Raw genomic sequence first — 25,000 nt, 5'->3', positions numbered from 1 at the left:
AGCGGACACACGGGGCCATAAACCCGACAACGTCCCCGTCAGCAGCAGCAGAGTTGGGGACCGTCTGGTCCCTCCGCCGATCCAGTCATTGACTGCACTGCACCAGCACCGGACCCCGACCCCCACACCGGGGTGATTTCACCCCCCCCGACCCCCCGCACCACATGGGGCGATTCACCCCCCTGGACCCCGACCCACACACGGGGATTCCTCCCCCGGGTGCCGGGCGTTTCAGCTGCCAAGCACCGGCCGCGAGTGTGAAACCAGTCAGCATGGAGTTCGGATGCTGGGACAGAAGACATGCCCGCTGTACTGGCAGCCATAGTAAGTGCTTACCTGACATTCACCGCTTGTACTCCAAAAGGCATTGCGTGGCAACAGTACAGGTTACGGGTCTTGACCTCGACTGTCATGCAACCTCCCTATAGCATTGCCTATGAATAGCAACACATGAACTGGACTTTTTTTTAACGGATAACTGGATTTTTTCAACTGCAACCCAGCATATAGTAACTTGCAATGGAGTAAATGCACCAAGGGAATATTGGCTCATGATAAAACAGAAAGCAATATTACATACTTGAAATTTTGGATGATTTTTACTTCAAACATGACATTTACAATATTATTTACAAATTCTTCAACAAACATGTCTACTCCAATGTCTTTGTTCTAATTGCTTGACTTTGTAATGCTTCCCCGATAATGAACTTGTACATGCCTAAATTGTGAACATTAAAAAAATACTCTTCTCTCCAAACAAACTGCACCTCTCGTCCATGTTTTTCTCCAGCCTCGAATGACTTGTATGTCAACAAGTGAACATTTAGAATGGTTCAGGCTTTTCTCTATTTTCACTATCCAATGTCAGCATCAACACATGGAAAATGACCACTACTAGGTCAAGCAGTATATGTGGACAATGAAATTAGCATTTCATGTCCTTGACCCTTCTCCACAAAAGTAATATATTACAGATGAAAATGAAACTATTAGGAAGAAACTAAAAACAAGCATGCATAGACACAAACCGAGCAGGAAAGAACTGCAGATGCTGGTTTAAATCGATGATAGACACAATATGCTGGAGTAACTCAGCGGGGACAGGCAGCATCTCTGGAGAGAAGGAATGGGTGACGTTTCAGGTCGAGACCCTTCTTCAGACTGATGTCAGGGAAGTGGGCGGGACAAAGATAGAATGTCGTCGGACACGGTAAGACTGGTGGGAGAACTGGGAAGGGGGAGTGGATGGAGCGAGAAGGAAAGCAAGGGCTATTTGAAGTTAGAGGTCAATGTTTACACTGCTGGGGTGTAAGCTACCCAAGCGAAATATAAGGTGCTGTTCCTCTAATTTGCGCTGGGCTTCACTCTGACAATGCAGGAGGCCCAGGACAGAAAGGTTAGATTGGTCTCGCCGATATACAGGAGTAGACTTCGTACTTTCCCCTGCAAACGCAGGAGATGCAATAACTGTCCTTTTATCCCCCCACCTCGACTCCATCCAAGGACTACGACAGTCTTTTCAGGTGAAGCAGAGGCTCACTTGCATCTCCTCCAACCTCATATACTGTATCCCCTGTTCCAGGTGTCAACTCCTGTATATCGGCGGGACAAGCGCAGGCTCGGCGATCGTTTCGCTGAACACCTCCGCTCAGTCCATCTTAACCTACCTGAGCTCCCGGTTGTTCAGCATTTTAACCTCCCCTCCCATTCCCAATCTGACGCTTCTGGAGGAACAGCACCTCATATTTCGCTTGGGTCGCTTACACCCCAGCGGTAGGAACATTGACTTCTCTAACTTCAAATAGCTCTTGCTTTCCCTCTCTCTCCATCCTCTCCCCCTTTCCTGTTCTCCCACCAGTCTTACTGTCAACTACATTCTATCTCTGTCCCGCCCACTCCCAACATCAGTCTGAACAAGGGTCTCGACCCGAAACGTCACCCATTCCTTCTCTCCAGAGATGCTGCCTGTCCGCTGAGTTACTCCAGCATTTTGTGTCTACCTTAGACACAAACCGAAATGCCTTGTGAAATGCTTTGTTGCAGAGCATAGGATGACTAAACAGCAACATGAGTAATGAGAGCAAGAGACAAAATGAGGGACAAAGGGAACTAAAATACATACATGAGAACATGTGAATAGCTAAATGGGATACATGTTGAGAGGTAACATGCTTTTGTGGCCTGAAGGACTGGTGAAAGTAGAATAGGTAATTTTACTTCGGAGTCACGTGAGTGACTACGTGAAGAAGCCCGCCACGAGGCATGCGTGACATATCGCTTTCACGCTTGCGAAACGACAGGCGGGGTGGAGCGTTCCCCCGCAGCGGTAAGTTTGAAACCGCGACCTGCAGGTAAGTGATTTACTCTGCGGAAGTGTTTGTCCCCGCGCTGTTTTACACAGGGGGGGGGGGGGGGGGAGGGAAGCTGGACAAAATAGTGTCCACAAGTGCTGCGAGTGAAGCTGGCTGGGGAGGACCGCAAAGTTGCGGGAGCCAGCAGCAGCTGAAGGCACAAGCCCCGTAAGGGATCAGCTGTGTCGACTTTTGGTCCCGCGCCGCTCAGAACACCACGGCCGGGCAGGAGACTATTCAGAATTGGGCCGTCGACTTTTGACAAGTCGATAACGGCAGGAGGCGGGGTGGCACAACGTTCCCCCGTAGCGACAATTTAAACCAGGAAATGCAGGTAAGAACTGCGTCTTTTTGTGTTTTCCCATGCTGATTACAGGTGGAGAAACCAACGGGAAACAAAGAAGACAAGGTCTGCGACAAAGCTGGTGAGGGAGGACCGTGGAGCAGCGGGCAGCCAGCAGCAGCCAGCGGCACTCGGATCACCGATAGTGGGATCAGCTGTGCCCGATGTCGCCTCCGCACCGGCCAGATCCACGCGGCCGGGCGGTAAGGCTAGACACAAAAACAAACAAGGTCGTGGACTCAGAGGAGTCCGACTTTGAACAACCGCGGGCGGCCAGCGACCGAGAGCGCTGGAGCCGGATGGAGCGGTGTGTGGAGCATTTGCTCCAACGTGACAGACTCCGGGAGATGGAGTCGGGTCACTGTGGGCCCTATGATAAACCCACAGCAGTACCTCTTGAAGGGCTGCACAGTGCTTCTACCTCATCAGAGGGGAGCACTGCGGGTCAGTTCTGGGCTGACCTGGAAGAGGGGTCCGCAGAAGGAAAGACAAGTGTGCAAGGGGTGCAGGAACGAGAGAACCTACTGGACTAATAAAAGGGACTCCAACAAAAACCCACTACAGCCAAAGACAGCACCCCTACGCACCCACCAGCAGAACTGGTGAAAGCTCGAAGGCCCGGTACTCAAAACATGAGTCTTTTTTAGGCCATGGCCCAGGCCGGCCTTCTTGGAAGATGCGGGGACCTCCAACGCCAACCAAACCGAAAATCCAGACACCAGCTCAACAACAGCAGCGAAGAACCTACAAAAAGAAGTAAACCTGCCACTGGTAACTATGGAGGTAGGTGGGTCTGGTTCCCTACAAAATACAGGGAGCATGGAGGTTGGGGGGAGATTACACTCTTTTCTGAATGCATGGAGCATGTTAACAACCGATACTTACATCTTAAGCAGTATCCAGGGATATATAATAGAGTTTATACACAAGTACAGCCCTCCAGTTCAACATATACCAAACCGAATGTTCGTGCTTTCTGATAAAGAAAAATCAAAAGCGCAAGCTGAATTGGAGCGGCTTTACGTAAAAGGTGCAATTGAGAAAACTCAACACGAACCATTAGAATTCGTGTCCAATATATTCACCAAAAACAAAAAAGATGGTGGTTGTCGCATCATCATAGATCTGACAAAATTGAATACATTTGTACAATATATTCACTTCAAAATGGAAACCTTTGTTACTGCTAAACAATTAATTTCCAAAGGTTACTTCATGGCCAGAATCGATTTAAAAGATGCTTACTATTCAGTGCCTATATGAGGTTACCACAGATGTTACTTAAAATTCAACTGGATGGGACAACTCTGGCAGTATAAAGCACTGCCAAGCTGATGCCAGTGCACTTGGGTGGGGAGCCACCAATACTATCACCAGCTGTGGAGGTAGATGGACTGCTCAGGAGGCATCATTATTACTCACACTGGGCATAAACTACCTGGAAAGATTGGGTGCATTCCATGGCCTAAAGTCATATTGTACTGGGTCATATCACCAGCATGTTAGACTACAGATAGACAATACCACCGTGGTAGCATACATTAACCACATGGGTGGAAACAAATCGACATCATGTGACAATCTGGCTAATACAATTTGGCAATGGTGTATCCAGAGAGATATTTGGATATCAGCCACTTACCTACCAGGAAGACTAAATTTAGTGGCAGACACCAGGTCACGCAAATTTAATGAAAACACCGAATGGATGTTGAATAAAAAAGTATTTGCTGATATTACAGCAAAATATGGAACACCAGATATCGATCTATTCGCATCCAGACTTAACCACCAGTTATCAAATTATGTTTCATGGGAACCAGACCCTGGGGCAGCGGCGACAGATGCATTTTCGCTGCATTGGGGGAAATTGTTTATTTACGCATTCCCTCCTTTCTGCCTCATCAGTCGGGTATTAAGGAAAATACAACAAGACTCTGCGTCTGGTATTTTGGTAGTACCCGATTGGCCTACTCAACCATGGTTCCCAGTGGTATTAAACATGGTATTAGAACCATGTATCACCATCCCACATAGACCAGATTTATTGCTACATCCCGTAACAAGGGATAGCCACCCATGCCATAAACATTTGAACTTATTAATTTGTAGAGTTTAAAAACACCTCTACTACAACTGGGACTGACGGACCGAACAGTGAACATGATCTCGGCGGCCCAAAGACAGTCAACCAAAAAACAGTATCTGGTCTATATCAGGAAGTGGGAGATGTACTGCCATAAAAACAACATCACCTACAGAGACATGAACATCCCGTCTGTTCTGGAATATCTGGCAGGCCTCCACTATGATGAGGGGCTCAGATACAGTGCCATCAACTGCGCCAGAAGTGCCCTATCGACTTACCTATGGCAGGGGACAGAGCGTTACTCTGTTGGGACTCACCCACTGGTAACAAAACTTATGAGGGGAATTTTTAATACTAATCCCCCAAGAACCAGGTACTCCCAAATATGGGATGTAAGTATAGTCCTGAAGAGTTGGTCTCCAGCAACAGCTCTGGCCCTACACAGACTGACATTAAAAACATTCATGCTAATGGCATTGGTCACGGCACAGAGGGTACAGTCACTGCATAAACTAAGACGGACAACATGACTTCCTCAACAGAAAATATTACGTTTCATATCTATGAGTTAGTAAAGCAGAACAGACAGGGATCAGCAGGTCTCAATATACAATTTAGGTCATACCCAACAGATGACCGTCTGTGTATAGTAAGACATCTGTCATTATACATGGAGAAAACGAAAATCCTAAGAGGCAATGAGAAGGCACTTTTTGGTCAGCCACAAGCAACCACACAAAAGAGTGACGGTCCAGACCATCTCAAGATGGCTGAAACAGGTGCTAACACAGGCTGGGGTGGATACTAATATTTTAAAATCTCATTCCACCAGGGCTGCAGCTACACCAGCAGCAATGTTTTCACACAGAGAGTGGTGAATCTCTGGAACTCTCTGTCACAGAGGGTAGTTGAGGCCAGTTCATTGGCTATATTTAAGAGGGAGCTAGATGTGGCCCTTGTGGCTAAGGGGATCAGGGGGTATGGAGAGAAGGCAGGTACGGGATACTGAGTTGGATGATCAGCCATGATCATATTGAATGGCGGTGCAGGCTCGAAGGGCCGAATGGCCTACTCCTGCACCTAATTTCTATGTTTCTATGATACAGTTGGATGTACCAATGGACCAAATCCTCAAGGCAGCAGGATGGTCTGACCCCCAACGCATGTGGCAAGGCATCCAGGCCATCATGGACTACAGACCCTCCAACACCACGCCCACATCCAGCAACGCCTCCTTCCTTGAGGAGCTTAATCACTTCTATGGCCGCTTCGACAGGGACAATCTAGAGACAGCCATCAAGGCTGTGCTACCTGCCGATCACCAATCCCTCACACTCACCCCCTACGACGTGTACATGGCACTGAGTAGGACTAATGCACGTAAAGCTGCTGGCCCTGACGGCATCCCCGGGCGCGTGCTCAGGGCCTGTGCTGCGCAGCTGACAGACGTCTGGACTGACATCTTCAACCTGTCACTTGCCCAAGCAGTTGTCCCCACGTGCCTTAAAACCACCTCCATCGTGCCAGTGCCAAAACACTCCACTGCAGCAAGCCTCCACGACTTCCGCCCAGTTGCACTTACCCCCATCATCACCAAGTGCTTCGAGAGGCTGGTCCTGGCACACCTCAAAAGCTGCCTACCACCCACACTGGATCCCTATCAGTTTGCCTACCGCAAGAACAGGAGTACGGAGGATGCCATCTCAACGGCACTTCACTCCGCCCTCTCCCACCTCGACAACAGAGACACTTACGTAAGAATGCTGTTCATCGATTACAGCTCAGCATTCAACACCATTATACCATCAAAACTGATCACCAAACTCGGTAACCTGGGCATCGACCCCTCCCTCTGCAACGGGATACTGGACTTTCTAACCAACAGACCCCAGTCTGTTAGGTTAGACAAGCACATCTCTTCAACCCTCACCCTGAACACCGGCGTTCCACAGGGCTGAGCCCCCTCCTCTACTCCCTCTTCACCTATGATTGCACACCTGTACATGGTACTAACACCATCTTCAAGTATGCAGATGATACAACGGTGATTGGCCTCATCAGCAACAACGATGAGTTGGCCTACAGGGAGGAGGTCCAGCACTTAGCAGCATGGTGCGTTGACAACAACCTGGCCCTTAACTCCAAGAAGACCAAGGAGCTCATTGTAGACTTCAGGAAGTCCAGAGGCGGCACGCACACCCCCATCCACATTAACGGGACGGAGGTGGAACGTGTTTCTAGCTTCAGGTTCCTGGGAGTCAACATCTCCAATGACCTCTCTTGGATCCACAATACCTCAACTCTGATCAAGTAGGCTCACCAGCGTCTCTTCTTCCTGAGGAGACTGAAGAAGGTCCATCTGTCTCCACAGATCCTGGTGAACTTCTACCGCTGCACCATCGAGAGCATCCTTACCAACTGCATCACAGTATGGTATGGCAACTGCTCTGTCTCCGACCGGAAGGCATTGCAGAGGGTGGTGAAAATTGCCCAACGCATCACCGGTTCCTCGCTCCCCTCCATTGAGTCTGTCCAAAGCAAGCGTTGTCTGCGGAGGGCGCTCAGCATCGCCAAGGACTGCTCTCACTCCAACCATGGACTGTTTACCCTCCTACCATCCGGGAGGCGCTACAGGTCTCTCCGTTGCCGAACCAGCAGGTCCAGGAACAGCTTCTTCCCGGCGGCTGTCACTCTACTGAACAACGTACCTCGGTGACTGCCAATCACCACCCCCCCCCCGTACACTTATTATTATTTATTCAAATCATTTGCTATGTCACTCTTCCAGGGAGATGCTAAATGCATTTCGTTGTCTCTGTACTGTACACTGACAATGACAATTAAAATTGAATCTGAATCTGAATCTGGTCTGGGGAAAAAACATTCCAATTATTTTACAACAAACCAGTAATGAAACCTGGAACGTTTGCAGAAACAATTTTAAGTTCTGTAAATTAATTTAAACCCATAAAAAGGGGTTATAATTTTGTGTTAATAAATGTTATGATTTCAATGTCGAATTCATGTCCAAATTATGTTAACACAATTCCTCCTACATTCTTCAAGGCAGACGTGATGCATGGATTCGTTTCCGCGACATGAAATCACAGAGCTTTAAAATCTTCACGTAGTCACTCACGTGACTCTGAAGTAAAATAGTAAGATTAAATGAGAACTTACCAGTTTGAAGTCTGATCTGTATTTTATGAGGAGTTACGATGAGGGATTACGTGCCCTCCACTCCCACCCTTGATCATATACTTAACTGGTATCTCCTCTCTAATCTTACTATGTTTAGTCATTACAGTTATCTGTGCTTTCACACCGCTGCTTTGAAGAATAACACGCATGAGTTGTGGCAGGCTTCTTCACGTAATCCCTCATCGTAACTCCTCATAAAATACAGATCAAACTTCAAACTGGTAAATTCTCGTTTAATCTTACTATTCTATTCTTTTCTATTCTATGCTTTAGTGGCCTGAAGGACTGGTGAAAGTAAAAGGCAAAAAGCTCGTCCAAAATCATTCAACTATGAATTCCAAATGAACAGTTATAGGTTTTTGTTAACCAAAGATATTAATAGATATACGACAAAGGTAGGTATAAAGTATTAGCTGACAGACCAATGACGATCCTGCTGAATGCAGAACAAATTTAAGGGGCTAAATGGTCCAATGTTGTTATTACACAAGTTATGTGCAAAAAAGTAAATCGTGAGCTGGAAAATGGGATTTCATCAAAATGGCAATTCTCAGAGGAATTACAGTTTTGGGGAAGTGTATGGTGGTGGACAGGGACACTGAGGAAAAAAATGAAGCCAACTTCGTTTTGTGGAGAAAAAGCAAGCAGAAATGATCAGTAGACCGGCATTGCCCTTTCTGTAAACTCCTCAGATGATGCAGAAGAGATTAGCATCAGGGTATGGAACTAATTTGGAAGGTCATGGTGGGTGGTTGTGAAGAAATGGACTCCATAGATGTGGTCAGGAGAGTTGCCTGCCCAAATATCTACATTTCCTATTATGCAAAACCCAATAAGCTCACCATCACTACCTTGGCAGTGGACCCAAAAGGTGCAAAGGTCATGGCCTCAACAAACTGTTTTAAAAGTCTTCCAACAACATTCAACCAAGTCATGAAACAATTTGCTTATATTCCTTCCCAATAGCCACACTCAAAGTGTTTCAATTTTTAAGAGTTATGTATTTTGGACCACTAACATAAATTTAAGTTACCCCTGTAAAGGGAAATATAACTCTGGGAAGAATAAGAATAAAATATTTAAAAGGCATAAAGCAGAAGAAAAGCAAATAAATAGATCTTCCATGCAGGCCAAAGCAAATACGGTGGTAGGATTTGGGATAGAACTCAAGAGCAGCTGCCAATAGTGAAGGAAAATTATTTTTGCCCTGAGCAGAAAAGCAGACTGTAGAAGATGTCAGTGGAGATCAAAGATCCTATAGCAATCCTTTGCTATAGGATCTTTGGTGGAGATGGCAAGGCCATGATAAAATTTAGCTCACTGAAGGTGGTAGCATAGGGTGGTAATGAAGTACATAGGGTGGTAATGAAGGCATATGGTATGTCTGCCATCAATGCCTTGGAGCATTGAGTATTAGAGGCAGGAAGTCATGATGCAGCTCTACAGGACTTTACTTAGGCCACATTTGATGCAGTTCTGGTTAATAATAATGATAATAATAATATTATTAATAATAATAATAATAATAATTAATTTTAATTATAGAGCACTTTAAAAACAATCATGGTTGCTGTACAAAGTGCTGTACATCACTAATCATTGACAAAAAAGTTAACACACACCAATAATAACAATCAAAAGAAATAGTAGGAAAAGACATGTAAAATAAAGAAACATTAAAAACAATAAAAACAGAAGCAAAGCCTCAGGCATGGTCAAAAGCTAGGGAGTACAAATGTGTTTTAACACTGGATTTGAAGATGGACAGTGAGGGGGCCTGTCTGATGTGCAACGGCAGGGTGTTCCAGAGCACTGGAGCAGCAACAGAGAAGGCTCTATCCCCTCTGAGCCTCCGATTAGACCTCGGTACCTCCAGGAGCAGCTGACCAGCTGACCTGAGGGACCGGGCAGGAGCGTATGGGTGGAGCAGCTCAGAGAGGTAAGGCGGGGCGAGCCCATTCAGAGATTTAAAAACAAATAACAGTATCTTAAAATGAACTCGAAAGTGCACTGGGAGCCAGTGGAGAGAGGCCAGAATTGGCGATATGTGCTCCCTCTTTCGAGTCCCAGTTAAAAGGCGAGCAGCAGCATTCTGAACCAACTGGAGACGAGCCAGTGAAGAACGAGCAACTCCAAAATAGAGCGCGTTACAGTAATCCAGCCTAGATGTAATAAAGGCATGGATTACTGTTTCAAACTGCTGCCGCTCGAGAATGGGCTTCACCTTCGCCAGCTTCCTTAAGTGAAAGAAGCTGGACTTAACCATCGCGCATATTTGGCAATCTAATTTAAAGTCACTGTCCATCCTAAAACCCAGGTTCAGAACTGTTGGCTTCACGTACCGTGACAATGGACCTAAATCAACAAATGGAGGTTCACAGCAGCCATTGGGATCAAATAAAATCACCTCTGTCTTCTTTTCATTAAATCCAAGAAAGTTCAGGGCCATCCAGGACTTAATGTCATCAAGACAAGACAGAAGTGATTTTACAGAAAAGGCGTCTTCCCTCCTCAGCGGCAAATAAAGCTGGGTATCATCTGCATAACAATGGAAAGAGATGCCATGCTTTCTAAGGATGGAACCCAGAGGATTATGGAGATAGAGGGATATGTACCATGTGTAGGCAGTTGAGATCAGTTTAACCTGGCATCATGTTCTGTACAAACATTGTGGGCTGAAGGGATATTCCTGTGCTATACTGTAGCGATGTTACAAAACCTACCTTCTGCGGCGCTGCAGATCTGCAACTGGCCTTGTGCGCGACTTTGGCGCTTTTTGGGGGGGCGGGATTAAAATGCAGATTTGTATCGCTTGTCGGAGAGGGATTTCCTCGGGCTGCTAGTCGATGAAGAAAAATCGATCGGACTTCCGTTCCCGGTTTTTTTAATTAAAAAAATCGCTGGACAATTTAATAGTTGGATTAAAGTAAAAAGCGACTTTGAACGCCCTCAACGCCTTCAACGTGACGGATCGTAATATCAAGACAAAACAAAAAGGTAAGTCGTCTATTTCACATATAATCTTGCTTCTTGGGGTGGCTTTAATCTAATTTTACAACACGAAAATGTTATTTGGGCCCCATACGAACCGGCTGTGTCTTTGCCTGCCAATATGGGCTTAAAATTCACGGCAACAGCAACGTTCCAATCGGAGGGAGAGAGAAAAATGGGGAATTACAGACCAGTTATTCTAACATCGGTAGTGGGGAAACTGCTAGAGTCAGTTATTAAAGATGGGATAGCAGCACATTTGGAAAGTGGTGAAATCATTGGACAAAGTCAGCATGGATTTACGAAAGGTAAATCATGTCTGACGAATCTTATAGAATTTTTCGAGGATGTAACTAGTAGCGTGGATAGGGGAGAACCAGTGGATGTGGTGTATCTGGACTTCCAGAAGGCTTTCGACAAGATCCCACATAAGAGATTAGTATACAAACTTAAAGCACAAGGCATTGGGGGTTCAGTATTGATGTGGATAGAGGACTGGCTGGCAAACAGGAAACAAAGAGTAGGAGTAAACGGGTCCTATTCACAATGGCAGGCAGTGACTAGTGGGGTACCGCAAGGCTCAGTGCTGGGACCCCAGCTATTTACAATATATATTAATGATCTGGATGAGGGAATTGAAGGCAATATCTCCAAGTTTGCGGATGCCACTAAGCTGGGGGGCAGTGTTAGCTGTGAGGAGGATGCTAGGAGACTGCAAGGTGACTTGGATAGGCTGGGTGAGTGGGCAAATGTTTGGCAGATGCAGTATAATGTGGATAAATGTGAGGTTATCCATTTTGGTGGCAAAAACGGGAAAGCAGACTATTATCTAAATGGTGGCCGATTGGGAAAGGGGAGATGCAGCGAGACCTGGGTGTCATGGTACACCAGTCATTGAAGGTAGGCATGCAGGTGCAGCAGGCAGTAAAGAAAGCGAATGGTATGTTAGCTTTCATTGCAAAAGGATTTGAGTATAGGAGCAGGGAGGTTCTACTGCAGTTGTACAGGGTCTTGGTGAGACCACACCTGGAGTATTGCGTACAGTTTTGGTCTCCAAATCTGAGGAAGGACATTATTGCCATAGAGGGAGTGCAGAGACGGTTCACCAGACTGATTCCTGGGATGTCAGGACTGTCTTATGAAGAAAAACTGGATAGACTTGGTTTATACTCTCTAGAATTTAGGAGATTAAGAGGGGATCTTATAGAAACTTACAAAATTCTTAAGGGGTTGGACAGGCTAGATACAAGAAGATTGTTCCCGATGTTAGGAAAGTCCAGGACAAGGGGTCACAGCTTAAGGATAAGGGGGAAATCCTTTAAAACCGAGATGAGAAGAACTTTTTTCACACAGAGAGTGGTGAATCTCTGGAACTCTCTGCCACAGAGGGTAGTTGAGGCCAGTTCATTGGCTATATTTAAGAGGGAGTTAGATGTGGCCCTTGTGGCTAAGGGGATCAGGGGGTATGGAGAGAAGGCAGGTACGGGATACTGAGTTGGATGATCAGCCATGATCATATTGAATGGCGGTGCAGGCTCGAAGGGCCGAATGGCCTACTCCTGCACCTAATTTCTATGTTTCTATGATCGCATTCCAGAAACACCCACTCGCAAGATGATTAAAATCCTCATTATTTTTGTAAATCATGTCATAAGAGCATCTAAATCGTATATATATATATTTGGTGTAATTGTCTACCCATATTCAATATGTTTATACTGAATATCCACAACAGTTTTAGCCATATGTATTGTGCATAAAATAATAATTTTGATTATATTGAGAGTGGATGTTTCTAGATTAATTTATGGGAATTAAACATTAAATTCCTTCCGTCTGGCATACGTTCATGACAGTGAGATTTTAAAATCATGTTATATTGTAAATTCTTGTGTGAATGGGATTAGTTTGTTATTTGGATACTTTGGCTATTTAAAAAAATGTAGCCTTTTCTTAAGAAATGGATAGATGTTTAGATCTAGTCATTGAATTTAGATGAATTTAATTGATTAGACAAATTTTATTGATTTGATGAAACTGATGAATATGAATATTTTGTTGGGTATTTACTATTTGTTTTAGAGTTTAACTTTATCATTTCTACCTTTTTTCTAAAACTGCAAATAATAACTTGTTTCTGTTAATGCTGTTCGGTGTTTTTTTTCCTTTACATTTTAAACAGATGCCTCCAAAGAAGAAATGCAAAATTGTCAATCCAAATGCCCAGCAAAAGAGACTGATTTAGACAGCATTCGCAGAGATTATCCGAATTTGGACTACTACAAATGTGATGATCTACAGGACATTCTTAATGAGAATAGTGGGCAGAAAGGCATGTCATGCGTGGTTTGAAGAGCCAAAACTTGTAGTTTACAATGCCAAAATTGAAAAGTAGAGGAAAAACAAGGTGTACAGAGTTGCTTATTGGTTACAATCTGAGGAATATGACGATGCTACTGATTATGATATGCCAATGTACCAGCTAGCAACTGATCTTCTCCTTCAAGGTATTTTGCTAGAAATTGTAATTTATTTACCTATCTGTTACGGACTTACAACATATAATACAATAATATTAAAGTTCTGATCTTGAGAATATCACATTTTTGAATTTTCAAGGCATTCTGGGTGTTTATTACTATTTCCGTCACAACGGTCAACTTTGTAATTAGCTACAATTAGGTTAACTAATTATATGCTTTAATTTCCCGTCATCCAAGTAAGATGTTTTATATTTGTTTCAGAATGCTTCAATCTATAATAACTGAAAATTTCATTCAGTTCTCTTGAATTTTAAGAAAGTTATGGGCTTTTGACTGTCCTCGATCACAGCTTTTGTGTCAAGTCAATGGAAAAGCAATAGGGAACAAGATGCTAATTTCAGAGTATGAAAATGGCCATACCTTTTTTAATACTGAAGATATGAAAGTGAATTAGGTGTCAAATTAAACTTCTTTTTATTGCAGACTTGATTTTTTAAATCTCAAAATTTTGTAACATTGCTATATACTGTTCTATGTTCAAATACAGAATGCTTCTGTTTTTAATTTCAGAATTCTCGAGAATTTGGATTGGTTCTCCCAGAGTAAAAGGGGGCAAATATCATCCTGCTATTCAAAAAAAAAAAATTTTTAAAAAGATAGGCCAGTTAACATGAGGCAAGTAGTTTCATATTTCATCAATGGTATTTTTTATTCTTTCAGAAAGGGTGAAACTTAAAACATAGTAATATGATTGGACAAAATGAGCATCTATGAATGAAAGGAAAACTGACAAATCTATGTAACTGGTCAGGTAGTGTGGGTCAACCAAATGATATAGAGTATTTATATTTTCAAATTTATTAAAATTAGAGTATTATGAGATTTACGTTATCAATCAGCATCTCCAGAATACTGTTTAAGAGCTAGAATAGGAACAAAAGAGTCAATATTGGATTGCAGCCAAGGGCCAATTCTTGGGCTTCACCTATTATCTATCAATATTAAAGACCTGGATGATGGAGCCAAATGCTGTGTCCATGTTTGCCGATCTAATCGAGGTGGAAAAATGGTGGATAGCAGAATATATTAAGAGATATTGGATGATGTTAGAATCCAAATGCCACCATATCTGGTGCATCTGGTCTCCTCATTCAAAGAAGGAAATCCTTGCCTTGCATATTGTGCAACACCAATTCATTGGACATACTTCTGGGTTAAGGGAATTGTCTGATGAGAAGAGATTAGCGAAGCAGGTGTGCATTCTTTGGAAGCTATAAGAAACATACAAAGCTGGGGCAAGATAGGGGCGGAGAAGAAGGGTGGTCACAGTCAGAATAAGAATCAGAATAAGCCCAGATGAAATTTGATAGCATTCTCTGAATGCTGAGTCATTGAGTATATTCCAGACCAATAGATATTTGACCTTGAAAGAAAATATGCTATATAAATATTGTGTAAAAAAGGTAGAATGGAGGTAAATATGCCATATTGAATGGTAGGTATGAATGACACATATCTGCTCTATTTTGTGTCACAGGAACAATTTAATGAATTTGTTTCCATCACTATGCATACTGCATAAACTCTAGCTCAAGTTATCAATGATAATCTATAAAGCATTAAAAGACATTTTATAATTGTGGTCCCTTAAAAATCATTGAGGCAATACTACGTGGCTGGTACATACAAATCAAGTTATTGGAACTGAAAATACATATCCACATGGAACAACTGAATAAATTGAAGTTGAGGCTGTACAGTATATGAGGCAAGCCAAAGTTCACATTTGATATCTATCTGTCTTGTCTTGTTTGTATGTCGGTGAGATCAAGGAACTAACCCAAAACGGTACACAACAGCGCAACATTTTTTGCAGAATCTTACTCAGCGTTTTCCTGTGGTCGTTAGTATCAAGTTTCTTCACATTTGATGTTATATTTCACAAGTTATTGATAAATAAAGTTTTAAAAAAGCCAACTTTGAAAATAATAACTGGCTGTGAGAGTGAGACTTTTCTAGCAGCTTCCAGTGATGTCACAATGCCATCTCACAGTCGTCCAATCACAATGGGATCTCATTTACACAAACTGGGCTCGAAATTAACGGTTTCCCCGGTGCCATTGGCCCCTAAAGTCCCACCGGGCAACCTAAAAGCCGTGTCATTTTGCCTGATGCAAACTGTGCCGGCATTTCTCAGAGAGCTCCTGTCTTAAGGGCCTGTCCCACTTACGTGTCCTTGGCACGCAAATTACGCAGGACTGGGCCCACTGAGAATCGCGGAGGGGGATGAAGTTGTGTGCAACATCGCGCGTGGCTCCGAAATTTTTGTAGTGAACGAAATCTTTGCGCGCCAATGGCCTGTCGCGGAACTGGCGGCCAAAGTGGGACCGGCCCAAGACCCGGGCGCGACGCAACGTCTCACCTTCAACAGCAGCAGAAGCACAGGCAAACGATCGCCAAACTCGGCTTGGGGCTCACGGCCGTTGCGGTCTGGATCCGCCCCCACTCCTACTCCCAGAGTGGGGCCAAGAAAATTGAAGATAGGCACAAAATGCAGGAGTAACTCAGCGGGACCGGCAGCATCTCTGGAGAGAAGCAATGTGTGACGTTTTGGGCCAAGACCCTTCTTTTCAGACTGAAGAAGAGTCTCGACACGAAACGTCACCCATTGCTTCTCTCCAGAGATGCTGCCGGTCCTGCTGAATTACTCCAGCTTTGTGTCCATCTTCAAATGACGTCACGCGCTCCAGACGGCTGTGCGTACGCATGTAATCACGCCCGACCTTCGCAGGACCATCGCGGCTCAACGCGATCACGAGGTTGTGTAATTTGCGTGCCAAGGACAAATAAGTGGGACAGGCCCTTTATCCTTGTTCCCTGTCTTGCCCTGTGGAGTTGCTGCTCGTTTGTGAAGCAGCAACTCAGGCAGAGAATTGGCGCTTGACACCGCTGTAAATTGTTCTGTTGCTGTTGTTCCCTTAAAGGGCCTGTCCCACTTTACGATTTTTTCGGCGAATGCGCAGTTGCCGAAAAAAATTCGCAAAGTGGGACAGGCCCTTTAAGGGAACAACAGCATCAGAACAATTTGCAGTGGTGTCGAGTGCGTGAGCCGTTTCTTCCCTTCCCCCCTCTTCCTCCCTTCTCCCCCCTGCACTCTTCTTCCCTTCTCCTCGCTCCACTTTTCTTCCCCTTCTCCACTACCCTCACTTCCCCATCTCCCCCTCTCCTTCCCTGGAGAAGGGGGAGAAGAGTGGAGCGGGGAGGGTGAAGAGGGGGAAGGGAAGAAGGGGGGAAGAGGGGCAGGAGGGGAGAGGGGAGCTCAGTCTACACTCACTGAATCCAGCCCTGTGTAAAGTTAGAGACGGTGATTTGGATCTGGAAGCGGACGAATACAAAATAAAACTGAACGATTCAGACATCTTTTCATTTGCACAATTGATTTTATTGCATTCATTTTAATATATTAACTAGCCTAAGTGGGACCCGTTGGGTCCCAGCATCACACGGGAGAGCTGGTCCCCAAAAGCAATATTCCACCTCTCCACCAATCCCAATATTGGTGGCCAATGGGGGGGTGGGAGGGGGCGCACTTTCTGGAGCGCTATTATGGGTGTTGTGTGCTGAAGGGACTGGTTTCCAGAGGGCTAATATGGACATTGTGGGCCGAATGGAATCTTGGACTGGCGGCGCAGTCACTCAAGCCTGTTGTGCTGGCAGCTCACTCACTCACGGCTGGTGGGCTGGCAGTTGATTCACGGCTATTCCTTGAAATTCCATTTCAAGCAAGGTGCAAGGCCACCAAATTCAAGTGCAGTTTCATACCACTTCAAGCAATCACCGCGCTCTATCCTCAGTCCACCCTCCCCTACTGCTCCCTCCTCCAATGATCTCGCTGAATCATCATGTCCCGCCCCCATTGCCTGTTGACCGACGTCTCTCTCGTCCAATCGGCACCCTTGATCATCAGTCCCATCCCCACTGTCTCGCGGAAAGCGGAGATTTCACCGGGTTTTAAAATCCGGATTACAAAAACTTGGGGAGGATGTCCCCCACCTCTCAAAACAGAGAGGCCCCTGGGATTTCCGCCCCTGACTGTGTCTACCTTCAAAGGTGTCAAACCGATCGATTCAATTCTTTATCCTTACCTTGCTGTGACTGGGCACAACAGAGATTGATGATTGAAGTGGAAAAGACCCATGCAATGACCATGTCATGATAATTTTCGGTCCTTCACAGAAAATATGCTTGCATCAATCTGTAGTGTGCATGTTTAAGCATATGTTACCATGATCCAGGATTTGTTGACATAGGTTGATCATACACTGTATAATCCAACCACATTTTTGTTTGGAAGTGGAAAGAAATAATAGAAATTGCATTCATTGCAACGTGTAAAAAGAGTTGAGCTACCGTATTATAATTTTGCTACAGGTCATTGTGGTATATATCATGTCTTGATTGGTGAATATGTTTAGTTTGTGACTTTATTTGAAGCAGAAATAATACGTGAATGCTTCATTGAGCATAATTCCGACTGGTAACTACGCACTTCGTCCGAGCATATTATCGCACGCGTCATGCAAGCCGTCATAAATGACCACCAATACTGTCATCAGAATCAGAATCAGACTTTATTCGCCAAGTATGGTTTGCAACATACGAGGAATTTCATTGGCCAGGTTAGTCATACAATTAAAAGTAACAGATCACTTCAAAAACACATCTTAACATGAACATCCAACACAGTGACTCCTACACATTCCTCACTGTGATGGAAGGCGAAATAAAGATCAAGTCCTTCACTTAGTTCTTCCTCGGTCGTGGGCCCCGAGCCCCCGTTGACGGGACGATCTTGACTCCCGTAGCCGGTGGCGTTCGGGCCCTCTGCGTCGAGGCGATCTGCTCCCACATCGGGGGTGTGTCAGCTCCCCCGCACCGGGCGATCAAACCTCGCGTCGGGGCTGGTGAACCTTCTGCGACGTTGGGGCTTCCCGACTAGCTTCACCCGAGACTGTGAGCCCTTGATGTTAAAGGTCGCGGTGGGAGCGATCCCAGGCAAGGGATCAGCTCCGATGTTGAGTCCACGCCCCGCGATGGGACTCACGACAGTCCGAGGAGGCTTCCAGCTCCATTGATGGAAGGCCGCAGAGCCCGGAGAATGGGATCCGAAAATTGATTACATCTCCGGGAAGGAAAGAACTTGAAAAAATGTTTCCCCCGATCCCCTCCCATAAAACAAACCGAAGAATATTAAAAACAAAACTTTTAACAAACTAAAAAATAACAAAAAAGATTGAAAAAACGCACAGACTGCCGGCAGGGCAGCCATCTTCCTGGCGCCCCTGGTGGTCATTTGGCAACCTAAAAAGCTGCCTAGGTTGCTCGGCTGACAACAGCGGAAAAAAAGCTGACAACCTGCCATGAAGATTCCGAAAACCGAAAATGACATCACAATGTGATCTCTGCTGCTGATCTCTGTTGTGAGGAGAAGGACGTAGTGGGGGAGATTTAAATGTTTTAAAGTGACATTTAAAAGTTGGATTTCTTCAAATCTGCACTGGCAGTTAGGCAGTTATGATGTCACAATGCCCTACCGGTTACAATGTTTCTATCCCAGTACACTGAGTCCTTCACAGCAAATGTCCTTCAGGGAAAGAATCTGCCAGCCTAACCCAGCACAGCAAAGTTTAATGATTAAATTTGGATAACAAAGAGGAAGAATCTGCCAGCCTAACCCAGCACAACACAGTTTAATGATTAGATTTGGATAACAAAAGATGGCCTTGTCGGTGGCACCTACATTACATTAAATTCTTAGTGCAATTGCATTTCTTTTTTTAAAGTTTAAAATGACGTGCGCTGTTCACAGGTGGAATATTGCATTGGAGGAACGGGTTGCGTTGAGGGAACGGGTGAGTGGTGGAATCTTACGTTAAGGAACGGGTTGCATTGGGGACCAGGCCTCCCGTGTGACAGGGACCCAACGGGTGAGTGGTGGAATCTTACATTTGGGAATGGGTTGCATTTGGGGACCAGGCCTCCCGTGGGAGCTATGGGTGAGTGGTGAATTATTGCGTTAGGGGAACGGCTTACGTTGGGCGAATGAGTGAGTCGTGGAAACAGTTTGCGTTGGGCGAATGAGTGAGTCGTGGAAACAGTTTGCGTTGGGCGAATGGGTGAGTGGTGGATTATTGCGTTGGAGACGGGGGCCCAATGGGTCCCACTTGGTCTAGTTTGTAATAAAACTTAGGCGCTAAATACAGGCAAAATTATATCTATGGATTATGTTTAAAATCACTTTATTTCAAATATTATAACAATATAGGGTACAGGGAAGATTTACGAGGAACGGTGCAGAGAAGATTGATGTTGCCAGGACTGGAGGGCCTGAGCTATAGGGAGAGGTTGGGCATGCTAGGATTTTATTCCTTGGAGTGCAGGATGATGAGGGATGATCTTATCGAGGTGTATAAAATCATGAGAGGAATAGATAGATTGAATGCACAGTGTCTTTTACCCAGAGTAGGGAAACAAAAACCAGATAACATAGAGGGGAGACGAATTTATAGGAACCCGAGGGGCAACTTTTTTTTTACACAGAGGGTAGTAGGTAAATGGAATGAGTTTCCGGAGGAGGTCATTGAAACAGGTACTATCAAAATGTTTAAAAAACATTTGAACAAGTACATTCATAGAATAGGTTTAGAGGGATATGGGCCAAACACATGCAGGTAGGACTCATGTAGTTGGGGCATATCGGCATGGGCAAGATAGGCCGAAGGGCCTGTTTCCACTCTGTATGACTATAATTCAGCTCCCATTAACGTATGTTAAAGCATAAATCATTTTTATTAAAAGTCATCAGTGTACGTTATCTGACCAAGCTTAACATTAAAACTCAATAAATACTTGAATACACTCGAATGCTATTATTTTGCTTGGACTCACACAATGGATGCAATTAGCAATTTGATTTCTCAACAACTTAAAATGCTGATATTCATTGATGTAAACTAATTCAACATTGGTAAGCATGTATATTGCTTTAAAATACATTTATACTCTGAAATAAATTGTCCATTCAATGTCGCTAGAAAGGAATTTCATGATGTCACTACAAATAAAATACCCAGATAAAATACCTTTACCCAGATTGCTTCTTACAATCTACTTTAAAACAAAACAAACACAGATTGACAGAATGGTACTGTAAAGTCTAATGATATAAACATTTATAATATTCAGGATTATGAAGTTTAGACATTTGGAATACTCCTTTAAAATGATTTGAGATTCGGGAAATTTTTGTTTCATATAACATCCTCCCTGAGAAAGACTGCATAATTGCTACTGAACTGTGGCACATGGATCATGTTTACTTTGAACTGGATTCAGACTGCCAAACTCATTTGGGTTTAACAGTTGTTTATTAGCAGACACTTTATCAGATCAGCTTCCCAAAATGGATTCAAGCCAGGTTCCAGATGTAAAAGGTTTTTACTATGAGTGAGCAAGTTATCCTAAATATCTGATCAAATATTTGTTTCCAAACTTAACTTTTTTTAAATTTACTGTTTGCATAATCTGGATAAAGAACCTTCTTCTTTGAAATGATCAATACTTCAAAAATGGATTTTATCTTGCATATTTAAGCAAATCTATTCTGAAATGTCAACTGTTTGCCACATAATTCAATAAATCACCTGTTACTTTAAGAAATTACATCAAAAGAGTAATTATGTAAAATAACCACATGAATATTTGTTCTCCAAAGAAAAAAATCATAATCCCTTGGTAATTCTTTTAGCAGGTGCCACTAAGGGAGAAAATTACAGAACATAAAAATAATGTTCATTCTAAGAAAGCATTTTGTCATATTGGGTTTGTCCATGAGTTTATCCATGATAAAATGTGATTATTTCCAAAAAACACAATTTTATCATGAACTTGCAATCATCTTTGAGATATGTGGTTTAAATATTCCATTCATTCCATATTGAAATATCATCCCTCTTCTCTGTTCCAGATAACATGACCTTCACATTACCGAATGCATGTCTTTCATTTTACAGAGGTATCTGTTCTGTATTATCAGCACCAACTCACTGAAAAGATATTTACTACATGTTGACATTCACTTCATTTTAGTGACCAATTTTAATCCACTTTTAAATGTGGCATAAGCATAAATGTTTTTCCACATTGTTAGCAGTGATGGGTTTCATCATCCACGTACTATGTAGTATAACAAAACCTAGATATACAATTTAAAAAAATCGGAAACATTAATGTTTACTCCAAGATCTCAAACTTACAGGACTGACAGAAAGTGCACCATGCTCAATTGGAATTGCAACAAAGTATCTTGCATGCACTAATTTGCAGCTCACCCAATTCCATTTTTCAAATCTGTCAATATGTAGCCAGTTTATGTCATATTCACATCACTATGTAAAATTCAATATTTTTTTAAGTCACTTATAATGTATTGATTCTTTCTCACATTAAGAAAACAAAATTTAATTAACTTAAAGCTGCACACTGTACCCACAACACTGCTTCTTAGAAGCACCAGATTACACATAGGGTTCTCCACAAAAACAGGCATGTTGTGCTATCAGCAGGCTGACAATTACTTGGCAAAACAAAGAGAAAAATAATAATACATGGAAAGGACGGTGTTGCAGCCCATTAAAGTGGGGATGATTTCCCCTACATATTCTATTGATCTTTGCAGTCTGCAGCAGATGAAATAAGTGTGGTCAGGGAAGGGATGATGGATGCTCCTGCCAATAGCACTGAACAAACCTGTTAGCTAATTGCCACCAAAGACAATTATCCCAGCATTGTTTCATAATGGAAACACATTACAAAACTCTAATATACACACAGGGAAATTTGATGATTTGACTGCGGAGCCATGTGCATTGAATTTCATTGCCAAAGGCCAGCCAGGTCGCTGCTGTGAAGGGGAAATGTGTGTCAGAATATAAGTCATTCTAGCCTGCAGCTTCTCCTAGCATTTCTAGAGACATATTAAAAGAACCTTAATTCTTTCAGTAAATAGCAACGTTTAATATAAAATGGCAATTTTATTACCCGTCATTACATTTTTGGAAATTAAATGGAAGGAGATCAAAGCTTAAACTTGGACTATAATCATAGTGAAAGGAATTTAGTTTCAGAAGCAAGAACATAAAAAAAAAATATTTTATTTCATTTAAAAAATCACACTTTGAAATAGTTATTTTAATTACAGGCTATATATACGTGAACAGTTATGGCATTATTGGTAAAATTTCAGAATCTTCAAAACCTTGTTTTCAATTAAGTAATCAATAGGTTATAATTAATTTATCCTTAAAAGACATTTAAAAGACATTTCAAGTATCTGGCTAGATTCAGCTTTCCACTATCTGGAAGGTTACCAGCCTCAGCCCATACCGACTACTATTTTGACAAGTATGGGATAGCAGTAGGTCCAAAGCAATCAGAACGTTGACTTTGACAAATGGCGGAGCTGCGGCGAAGTTGAAAATAACACACATCTACTTTAATCTCTTTCTTGATTAAATCGAAACCATACGATTCTGACATCATGTGATTTGCTCAAAAAGCATCACAGCAGGTTACTTTAGAGGCTGTGCCCATTGCAATGATATTGAACTGGAAGGGGGAGGGGTGCTGGGAGGACAGGGTGGGGGTTAGGGGTGGGGGAAGGTTAATTCATGAGATGAACCCTTTGCACTGGTACTACACAACTAATCTAGATAGACCAGAACAATTTTGGATAAAATTCTACAACCACCATACAAACTGTTTTGCACCATTGAACAATATCTAAGCTCATTCTTTCCTCTCCTATTAAAATGATGAACAGGGTTTAGCAGGGAATGTAGCCCAGTGCGTCATTTTCATACTACTATTGTCAGACATGGAAGGTAAACATTACACATGGTGATAAAAAAAAGCAGAATATGAATTCTTTCTTTTACATGAGACTAGGTAAATATTTATGGGGCAGTTGACAAACTCCTGCCAACTAAAAGAGCCAGCACTGAGAGCAATTACCCTGATATTCATGACTCACTTTGAATATCACATTGAATATTACTCATAAATCTTTTACAAGCGTGTCCCCAGAGATCACTTAACAGCCAGTTTTAATCATGCAGTTGACACAGGGAAAATAACAAAATGTATTTTTTCAGTAGCAAATTAATTTAAGGTTGAATCTCTTGTACGACTACCCTTCACTTTTTTTTAAACTCCTTTTCTCGGGCACCTAGGGCTACATAATACTGAGCTGCTTCCATTAGGCCCTTGTTGACATTTCTAACAGGTAGGTTGTCTATTTTAAGTTGGTTTGGAACATTCAAGGATGTATATTTTGATAGCCTGATTTAAAGTTAAACAAATACCTTTGAGTTACATTATCATCCTTGGAATGTAAGCAAGTTTCAGTCGATGTCTCGATGATGAGGAACAACGTTTTAAAAGCAAAATTATAAATTACAAGTAAACTCCTCAGATGAAATGAAATAAAATGCGAGTGGATCATCAAAATTATTTTGTTGCTTTTTTATTCATTTGAATCTGTACTCTGAACTTCCTTAATTCGCAAATAACTATATTTATCATTTCCACCATGGAAATATAGCATCACATTCAAGTAGCATCACAAAATGTGACATTCATTTTTATTATTCCCAAATATGTAAACTATCTAAGTTACTTTTGCAACTATAAATGAAAATAATTTTAAAATCTCATTAGGTAGTGGGTTAACAATATTACGCAATCGTGACACTGAGGTTAGAAGTTACTTACGCGTGGTCTGGTCATGTTTCTGCAAGAACTTTTCGAGCACAATTCTTGCCATCAATGAAGGTGCTAGGTCCATCTTTTTACAAGAACACAAACAAAAGACAAAAAGTTTTGTTCAATGACCATAAAAATACAGAACTGCCAAAAGACTTCAAATATATACGGTATCCTATAATGGAGTACATTAATCAACAGAACTTAGTAATCCACGCAGTGCTCTAGGTTTGAGTCCTATCATTGGGAACTCTTATAGTAAGGAAACATGTTACACAGAGCTACTTATTTCAGTAATCTGCATTAGAATTGACACATGAAACATTGTGAAATTACTAAATGTAGTCCCTGAATAAGGACTACCTTATTAATTCAGGTACTTGCATCTTCTTAATTTTCCTATTAATCATGCCCCCACCTTTCTTGAAAACAAACTCCTGCCAGATAGGATTGACATAATAGAAATTAAATTTACATCTTCTTCTTATATAATTCTTCCAGAAAATAACTGGTAAAATGAATTGCATGGATACAATCGCTCCAAACAGAAAACAGCCAAATACATTTTGCAGGAGCATTTGTACTTCTTATACACACAAGCTAACCTGTCCGTAAAACATTTTTGGCCTCTGTTCCAAGCATTTAACAACAATTGAACAAAAGCTTTATTTTTGTTCTCTGTTGGCTTTTTAGCAGTGATGACATTTAATGAAACAGC

General features: G+C 42.7%; 1 protein-coding gene across 7 annotated transcripts in view; it reads right to left on the bottom strand.

Annotated features, from left to right (window-relative positions):
- Positions 1 to 25,000, bottom strand: part of cdin1 (CDAN1 interacting nuclease 1) — a 177,841-nt gene that overhangs the window by 90,395 nt on the left and 62,446 nt on the right. For all 7 annotated transcript variants that reach the window (XM_055640703.1, XM_055640701.1, XM_055640700.1 and 4 more), the window contains one exon: positions 24,292 to 24,364. In XM_055640703.1, the coding sequence (XP_055496678.1) occupies positions 24,292 to 24,364 (73 nt within the window). The remainder of the gene's footprint in view (positions 1 to 24,291; positions 24,365 to 25,000) is intronic.

Source organism: Leucoraja erinacea, chromosome 9, assembly GCF_028641065.1.
Source record: "Leucoraja erinacea ecotype New England chromosome 9, Leri_hhj_1, whole genome shotgun sequence".
In the NCBI taxonomy this organism is placed as follows: domain Eukaryota; kingdom Metazoa; phylum Chordata; class Chondrichthyes; order Rajiformes; family Rajidae; genus Leucoraja; species Leucoraja erinaceus.
The sequence above is the reverse complement of the archived record's forward strand: the minus strand, read 5'-3'. Positions and strand labels throughout refer to the sequence as shown.